A 9,202-nucleotide genomic window follows, 5' to 3' on the forward strand; every position below is an offset into this window, starting at 1 on the left:
GACAGAGTGTCACTTTGTCACCCTCAGTAGAGTGCCATGGCATCATAGCTCACAGAAACCTCAAAATCTTGGGCTCAAATGATCCTCTTGCCTCAGCCTCCTGAGTAGCTGGGACTACAATGCCGGGCTAGTTTTTTTGGTTTTTTTTTTGGGGGGGGGCACTTTTTGGCCAGAGCTGGGTTTGAACCCGCCACCTCCGGCATATGGGGCCAGTGCCTTATTCCTTTGAGCCACAGGCGCCTCCCATGCCCAGCTAGTTTTTTAGAGATGGGGTCTCACTGTTGCTCAGGCTGGTCTCAAACTCATGAGCTCAAGCAATCCACCTGCTTTGACCTTCCAGAGTGCTAGGATTACAGGCATGAGCCACCCCACCCAGCCTGAGCTATAAGAGTTCTGTTTTTGGCTTGGCACCTGTAGCTCAGCAGCTCGGGCGCGAGCCACATACACCAAAGATGGTGGGTTCAAATGCAACCTGAGCTTGCCAAACAGAAATGACAATTACAACAAAAAATAGCTGGACATTGTGTTGGGCACCTGTAGTCCCAGCTACTTGGGGGGCTAGGGCAAGAGAATCACTTAAGCCCAAGAGTTTGAAGTTGCTGTGAGCTGTGACACCAAGGCACTCTACCAAGGGTGACATAGTGAGACTCTGTCTCAAAAAAAAAAAAAAAAAAGAATTCTATCTGTGTTTTAGGTAAAAATCCCTTATCAGATGTATGATTTGCAAATATTTTCTCCCCTTCTGTGCATTCTATTTATTTATTTATTCATTCATTCATTTATTTATTGGGACAGGGTCTTGCTTTGTAACCCAGGCTGGAGTGTAGTGGCACAATCATAGCTCAATGCACCCTCAAACTCCTGGGCTAGTGTAATCCTCCACCTCGGCCTCCCAAAGTGCTGGGACTATAGGAATGAGCCACCATTTTCAGCCTGGATTTTATTTTTAGGAACCAAAATTAGTTACTAAATTCAGTAACTTGCTCTTTTTCTCTAATAGTGTATCGTGAACATTTTTCAATGTCAAGAGAAGGCTTCCTCATTTTTCCCCTCTTATTCCTCCTCCCCGCCATTCTTTTTCATGGCTGCATAGAATTCCATTACAGTTTTACCACAGTTCATGTGAATAGTCCTCTACTGAGCTTTAAAGAGTCTTTAGTTGGTGTGTTAGTGAGAGACTGATGCAGTGCTCTTGAGCAGAAGCTGTCATCTCATCACCATGCTATCTGCTCTTGGATGATGTGAAAATACAAGTAGGCACAGGAAATGTCTCTAACCTGCTTACACTTCCTCTCTGAACCCATGTGGTTTCACAACCCCTATAGGCACATACCCCCAGTGTCATCAGCGTAGTGCTTCTGTGAGAAAGTTCCACTGCAAGAGGCCCAGAGGCATAATCATTTCCCTCTTTGACCCTGTCTAGATTGCCGGCAGATTCCAGGGGCCCTCTGAGGCTGAGCCTTGGTCCTCAGGTCCCTCCAGCACAAGAAAGATGAATTTCTGCATGGTCCTGAAGGCAGTGCTACTGTCTGGGCCCTTTCTCTTTGGTAAGCAAGGGAGGTGGCAGGGGAAGGCACACATGTCTGTGACCAGGGAATTGTGGGGCTCTGTAGAGCTGGAGTAGACGAGGAGCTACTGTAAGGGTGGGATTTGCCGTAGGTATTATGGAATCCTGGAGGGAGAAGGGGAAGAGAAAAAGAAAGAAAACTAGAGCTCAAAGTGTAGGCACGTGGGGGAGGACAAGACAGAGAAGGGAGACAAAGGTAGCATTTTTTTTTTTTGAGACAAAGTCTCACTGTGTCGCCCTAGAGTTGACAGGCACAGCAGGCACAGCAAACTCTTGGGTTCAAGCGATTCTCATGCTTTAGCTTCCCAGGTAGCTGGGACTACAAGCACCTGCCACAATGTCTGGATAGTTTTTCTATTTTTAGTAGAGATGGGTCTCACTCCTGCTCAGGCTAGTCTGAAACTCCTGAGCTCAAGGGATCCACTCTCAGCCTCCTAGAGTGCTAGGACTATAGGTGTGAGCCACCGTGCCTGGGCTGACATAAAGAGGGCGAGTGGGTTCTTGAAAAAAAGCAGATGACTAATGGGCATCTAGTGCTGGGTGGAGAATGCTGGGTCTGGTGCTACCCTTAAGGCCACCTGTCTAGGCCACCTTAGGCAAGTCTTTTCCCCTTCTCTGCCTCAGTCCCTTCATCTGGACAAGTGAAGGCATAGGCATCTCTGACATCCAAGGACACTGTCAACTCATCCTGATGCCCTGGTGGAAAGCAGGGCAGGGAGGAGAGTTTGGGCTGTGCTCTAGGCAGGCTTCCTGAGGTGGGGGTTCAGATCTAATGGCTCGGGGAGTGGGGTGGGTGGTGCAGGTTGCCTCATAGGATCCGGGGATTTAAAAGCCCTGAGTCTGGGAAGAAGGCTGAGGCCCAGCATTTGAATTCTGGGGACCCAGGCTCCATGACCCCAGGAGAAGCTGGTGTGTGGGCAGGCCCATCTTGCCTCGGGACATCCCCATCCCAGCCTCTGCCTGGGAACTTGGCCACCCTATGCCTCTGGGGCACCTTTGGCCTCCTCCTCTCTCACTCCTCCACCTTCTCATCCTTCCTTCTTTGTCTAGTGGCCAAATTGGAAGTGTGTCCTTCTCAGGCCCTGTGAAAAGCTCTCAGCATTCTGGGAGGCACAAAGAGGCTGCTTCCATGGGCCCCAGAGTCAAGGCCCTGGAGGGGAAGTCCAGGGGACATGGGTGCACTGCAGAGGGGTGGGGCCGGGGCCAGGGCCAGCCCGCCTGCCAGGCACGTGCTGGTCCAGCAGACCAGCTGACCGCACTCAACTCCCTCAGCCCCCGCCTTGAGCTACAACCTGGATGTTAAGCATGTGCAGAGCTTCTCCTTTCCCCAAGCTGGAAGGCACTTCGGGTACCGCGTCCTGCAAGTTGGAAACAGGTGAGCTGCTGCCCCCAATACCCATCCCATCCCCAAGTTTCCCTCCTGGTGGCCCCATCCTGAGGTGGATGGCTAGTAAGCTAGGGCATGTCACCAGGACATCCCTCCCTGAAGGAGTCTGTCCATGGGAATTCTTAGCAGCCAGGCACAGGCCATCACATAGTAGAATGAAGGTGACGTTTAAGGTACCAAGCAAGTACCTATAGTGGAAACATCACAGCTCCTGGCACACTTGGCATGAATTCCTAGGTTCCTGACTCCCTTACTACACAGTGAGCTCTTTCAAGCAAGGACTTTGCTTATAATCTCTTCCCATTCCCTGGCACTCCTAGTATATCCCCCAGCCTAGTGCTAAGTAAACCATAAATAGCTTTGAATGGAGGACTTACTGAGCTTATAATGGGACATTCTGGTGGATTATTCTCTACACCTCCAGTGTTTCTAGACTGTAAATGTTTATTTTATTTATTTATTTATTTACTTTTTGAGACTGAATCTCACTCTGTTGCCTGCACTAGAGTGTTGTGGCATCCACCTAGCTCACAGCAAACTCAAACTCCTAGGCTCAAGTAATCCTCCTGTCTCAGCCTACAGGTGCTCGCCACAATGCCTGGCTCATTTTTCTAGACTATAAATGGAAAGTCTCCTCAACTTTCTAGAATTCTGGCATATGGAATTATTTCTCTGGGATTCTATAGGGAAGAGGTGAGGGCTTGGGAGCTCCCCAGAAGGGAAATGGCTGTATTGTTTTGAGATTCTTGGTGGGAGATCCGAACCTCCTTAACAGGCAGCAGTGGGTGGGTGAAGACCTGGGCAATTCCATCTCACAGGTGAGATTTCTCAACAGGGTTGTCGTGGGAGCTCCAGGTGAGGGGAACAGCACAGGGAACCTCTATCAGTGCCATCCAAGCACTGGAAACTGCCTACCAGTCAGCCTGAGTGGTGAGTAACTGGTAAGGGAAATGGGAAGAATGGGGTCTCAGGGAAATCAAGGCAGGCCCCAACAAGCCTGGATTGCCTAAGTCTCTCTAAATCAAACATTTGGTGCCTACAGGTTCCAACCATACGTCCAAGTACTTGGGAATGACCTTGGCAACAGATCCAACAGGTGCAAATATTTTGGTAAGAATTTTGTGGAATTAGTGTCTATAAATCTCAATGCTAGGAGCAAGAGATTGAAAAGCGGAAAAAAATACAGATAAAGGATCCCATAACAGGAGTGCTCAAACTTTTTAAACAGAGTTCACTGTCCCTCAGACCATTGGAGGGCTGGATTGCGGGCCCAGGACGAGTCGGCTGCTAAGCAGGACAGGCAGCAGTGGCAAAAACACCAGGCAGGCTAGATAAACGTCCTAGGTGGGCTGCATGTGGCCCACAGGCCATAGTTTGAGGACGCCTACCATAGAAGGTCAAAAGCATCAGAGAGATTCAGATTCAATCAGTGTTTGGTTTTTTCCAAATATGAAACATCTATGACCATTGATAAACAATACAATTTTGGGTGTTATACAAACTTCTAATGTTTTAATAGTTATATATTTATTTATTGGCTTATTAGAAAAAATATACAATAAGCACATCAAATTCATTATTTCTTGGACCATACTGCTTGGAAAGAGGCTAAAGTTAAGAAAAGATAAATTTGGCTCGGTGCCTGTGGCTCAAGTGGCTACATACACCTAAGGTGGCAGGTTCCAATCCAGCCCCGGCCCGCCAAACAACAATGACAGCTGCAACCAAAAAATAGCCAGGCATTGTGGCAGGTGCCTGTGGTCCCAGCTACTTGGGAGGCTGAGGCAGGAGACTCAATTGAGCCCAGGAGTTGGAGGTTGCTGTGAGCTGTGATGCCATGGCACTCTACCCAGGGGGACAGCTTGAGGCTCTGTCTCAAAAAAAAGAAAAGATAAATATAAAGGACAATATTAAGTAAATAATAGTATGCTCATCTGGCAGAAATTGTGAAGTATTACACAAATGTCTAAAGTTTGGGAAACACTACCTTAAATCTTTTACCCCTCAAGATTTGACCAAGCTTCCATGACTGCAAAGTGGTAGAGCCAGGATTTGAATTAAATTCCCATTTCATTCCCAGTTCATTGCTCTTTCCAGTTTATCCCAGCCAACATCCCTCTGTGTGAGAGACAGAAGACTGAGTGAAATGTTGATCCAGTATTTAAAAGAGCTTGTTTATTTAGCTAAATTACCTGCCGGACATTGTGCTAGATTCTTTCTTTCTTTATTTATTTATTTATGGAGACAGAGTCTTACTCTGTCACCCTGGGTAGAGTGTTGTGGCATCATTGTAGCTCATAGCAGCTTCAAATTCTTGGGCTGGAGTGATCTTCCTACCTTAGCCTCCCCAGTAGCTGGGGCTACACGCACCAGCCACAATGCCTGGCTAGTTTTTTTATTTTTGGTAGAAATGAGGTCTTGCTTTTGCTCAGGCTGCTCTTGAACTCCTGAGCTGAAGCAATCCTCCTGCCCTGGCCTCCCAGAGTGCTAGGATTACAGTTGTGAACCGCTGTATAATGAGAGAGGGGGAGGGAGAGAAAGAGACGAAGAGGACCATGACGTGAACCTTGACTTTCAAAGTTGCAGTCTGGAAGGAAAGATAGTAATACATGAAAAAAACAGCATTGTATATTCTGGGAATTCTGAGTATTTGATTTAGTTTAAACACAGAATGTAAGATTGGAAATGGGATAAAATAGGCCTGGAAATGCTGGCTAGTGCCCAACTGTAAAGAATATGAATGTGAGCCAGGTGAGGTGACTCATGCCTGTAATCCCAGCACTCTGGGAGGCCGACACAGATGGATTGCTTGAGCTCATGAGTTCGAGACCAGCCTGCTAAAGCAAGACCTGTCTCTACTAAAAATAGAAAAACTGAGGCAAGAGGATCACTTGAGCCCAAGAGTTGGAGAGTGCCATGGCATCTATGAGCTATGAGGTCTAGCCACCGCCATGCCCACGGGTTCTGCACATGCCACAGCACTCTACCCAGGGCAACAGTTTGAGACTCGGTCTCCAAAAAAATAATAAATAAATAAAATAAAATAAATATATATGAATGTCAAACTAAAGAGTTTGGACTCTGTCCTGTAGACAACAAGTGTCCATTGGCACAGAGCATTGGTGGGAATGGAGAAACGGGTATGGGAAACCTTGTGGAGGCAGAATCACCTTGCCTTGGTAGCCAGTTGGGAGAGAGCAAGGGAGTGAGCAAGGATTCTGGCAGTTCTTTTTCTTGCCTGATGTTGCTCCAAAAGGTGTACAGGAATGCCTTTGCTTCCTTTAGGCCTGCGATCCTGGGTTGTCTCGGACATGTGACCAGAACACCTACCTGAGTGGCCTGTGTTACCTTTTCCACCAGAATCTGCAGGGTCCTGTGCTGCAAGGGCACCCTGGTTATCAGGGTAAGGAACTGGGGACATAATGGGCAAAAATACCTCCAAGTGATTGCCCCTACAGGGGGACCAGCATGGGCAGGCCAAACATAGAAGCTACTTCACCAGGTCCCTTTGCATCTGGCCTCTGCAGAATGTATAAAGGGCAAGGTAGACCTGGTATTTCTATTCGATGGCTCAAACAGTTTGCGGCAAGATGAATTTCAGAAAATTCTGGACTTCATGAAGGATGTGATGAGGAAACTCAGCAACACTTCCTACCAGGTAAATATGTTAGGATTCTTGATTACAGGCAATAGGTGCACAATTACCTAAACTGGCTTGAACCCTAAAAGGAAAATTTAGTACGTGGCATCTCCCAGAACCCATGGGTATGGTGGCAGCTAGACCTCTGAGAGTCACAAGAGCCAGACAATAGACCAGGCAAGGTGGCTCATGCCTATCATCCCAGCATTCTGGGAGGCTGAGGCAGTGAATTGCTTGAGCCCCCAGGTTTGAAACCAGCCTGAACAAGAGTGAGACCCTGTCTCTACTAAAAATACAAAAAAAGGCTTGCGCCCATAGCATAGTGGTTACAGTGCCAGCCACATGCACCAAGGGTGGCAGGTTCAAACCAAGCCCAGGCCAGTTAAATAACAATGACAACAAGAAAATAGCCAGGTGCTTGTAGTCCCAGCTACTTGGGAGGCTGAGGCAAGAGAATCGCTTAAGCTTAAGAGTTTGAGGTTGCTGTGAGTTGTGACGCCACAGCACTCTACTGAGGGCAACATAGTGAGATTCTGTCTCAAAAATAAATAAATAGAATAAAATAAAAATAAAAATACAAAAACTGAGGCAAGGGCACTACTTGAGCCCAAGAGTTGGAGGTTGCTGTGAGCTATGATGATGCCATGGCACTCTACCTAGGGTGACATCTTGAGACTTTGTCTCAAAAATAAGACTCAGTGCCCATAGCTCAGTGGTTAGGGCGCTGGCCACATACACCACGATTGGTGGGTTTGAACCTGGCCCAGGCCAGCTAAGCAAAAATGACAACTGCAACAAAAAAATAGCGGGGCGGCGGCTTTGTGGCAGGTGCCTATAGTCCTGGCTGCTTAGGAGGCTGAGGCAAGAGAATTGCTTAAGCACAAGAGTTTGAGGTTGCTGTGAGCTTTGATGCCATAGCACTCTACCCAGGGTGACATGGTAAAACTCTGTCTCAAAAAAAAATAAATAAATAAATAAAAATTAAATAAATTAATTAATTAAATAAGAGTCAGACAGTAGAAAGTGGCTAGGATTCTCTCTTGTTTTATGCCTTTGTTTCCTTCTTTCCTTGCTTTCTCTATAGACGGGCTCCCTTTATAGGGGGCCTGTGGAAAGCTCCTAAATTCATGTGTTAAAGTCCTAGGAGGTGGCTCAGCACCTGTAGCTCAACCGGCTAAGGCACCAGCCACGTACACCTAAGGTGGCGGGTTCGAATCCCCAGCCCAGACCCGCCAAACAACAATGACGGCTGCAACCAAAAAATAGCCGGGCATTGTGGCGGGCGCCTGTGGTCCCAGCTACTTGGGAGGCGAAGGCAGGAGACTTGCTTGAGCCCAGGAGTTGGAGGTTGCTGTGAGCTGTGATGCCACGGCACTCTGCCCAGGGGGACAGCTTGAGGGCCTGGCTCAAAAAAAAAAAAAAAGTCCTAGGAGGGTTTTTTACCTTCCTCTCAACCAACCCCCTCCTTCTGCAAATTCCAAATTCTCAGAAAAAGAGATTCTGATTGGTCTACCCTCAGTTGGATGGCCATTGGTGGCCCAGTTAACTGGATCCAGTGTAGCACGGTCACTCAGCAGAAATACAGCTGCTAGGAGCCACGCATGTGGGCGAGACAGGCAGACTCAGTGAATAGGAGCTCAGCAAACATCACTACATGAAGAAACAAAAGGTTGGTTTGTTTATTTATTTATTTATTTTTCTTCTTTGAGACAGAGTCTCAAGCTATCGCTCTGGGTAGAGTGCCGTGGCATCATTGCTCACAGCAACCTTCAACCCTTGTCCTTAAGTGATCCTTTTTGCCTCATTTTTTTCTATTTTTAGTAGAGATGGGGGTCTCACTTTTGCTCAGGCCGGTCTCAAACTCATGAGCTCAAGCAATCTACACGCCTTGGTCTCCCAGAGTGCTAGGATTACAGGTGTGAGGCACCACTCCTGGTCCAGAGGTTTATTTAAACATTTCTGTGTTTGTTTATATATTGCCTCATTTTCAAAAGAATGATTTGAAGCAGGGATGTGGAATTGGGCCCCACATAAGAAGTAGAGATTGGAAGAGACAAGCTGGAAGGGATGTGTTATTACATATCATTTCTTCCTTCCTTTTCTAGTTTGCTGCTGTTCAGTTTTCCACGAACTGCCGAATAGAATTTAATTTCTCATATTATGATAGAGTGAAGGACCCAGATGTTCTGCTAGCCAAAGTAGAACACATGCGTGACCTGACCAACACCTTTCGTGCCATCAACTATGTTGCGTGAGTTCCACTTTGCAGGAGAGAACATATCCATTCATTTGTTCTGTAAGCTAACTTCTTTCAGTTGCTAGGTATAGGAACTCAGTAGGTAGGTACAGCAAGGGGTGGTTTATTGTTTGAATTTAAGTGAAGCAATTTTAGCTCAGGTTCTTTTGGTTGTAAGTAACAGAAATCTACTCTATACTAACTAAATCTCAAAGGGAAATTATTGCAAGGAAAGCTCAATGAACCCTTGGACAGGAGGTATTGACAGGTCTTATGAAAACTAGAACCAGGGCTCGGCGCCTATAGCTCAACTGGCTAAGGCGCCAGCCACGTACACCTAAGGTGGCGGGTTCGAATCCCCAGCCCGGACCC

The 9,202-nt window shown here is 47.1% G+C and overlaps 1 protein-coding gene across 2 annotated transcripts in view; it reads left to right on the plus strand.

The window, feature by feature from the left end:
• The first annotated feature begins 1,377 nt into the window (after positions 1 to 1,377).
• The window catches only part of ITGAL (integrin subunit alpha L), a 49,717-nt gene continuing 41,892 nt past the window's right edge, over positions 1,378 to 9,202 (plus strand). For both annotated transcript variants that reach the window (XM_003795870.3, XM_023516757.1), the window contains exons 1-7: positions 1,378 to 1,547; positions 2,840 to 2,942; positions 3,790 to 3,884; positions 3,997 to 4,064; positions 6,240 to 6,357; positions 6,482 to 6,612; positions 8,700 to 8,845. In XM_003795870.3, the coding sequence (XP_003795918.1) occupies positions 1,493 to 1,547; positions 2,840 to 2,942; positions 3,790 to 3,884; positions 3,997 to 4,064; positions 6,240 to 6,357; positions 6,482 to 6,612; positions 8,700 to 8,845 (716 nt within the window). In that variant the 5' untranslated portion in view covers positions 1,378 to 1,492. The remainder of the gene's footprint in view (positions 1,548 to 2,839; positions 2,943 to 3,789; positions 3,885 to 3,996; positions 4,065 to 6,239; positions 6,358 to 6,481; positions 6,613 to 8,699; positions 8,846 to 9,202) is intronic.

The sequence above is a fragment of the Otolemur garnettii genome, unplaced genomic scaffold (assembly GCF_000181295.1).
Source record: "Otolemur garnettii isolate 467f Iridium unplaced genomic scaffold, OtoGar3 scaffold00096, whole genome shotgun sequence".
Taxonomy (NCBI): Eukaryota; Metazoa; Chordata; class Mammalia; order Primates; family Galagidae; genus Otolemur; species Otolemur garnettii.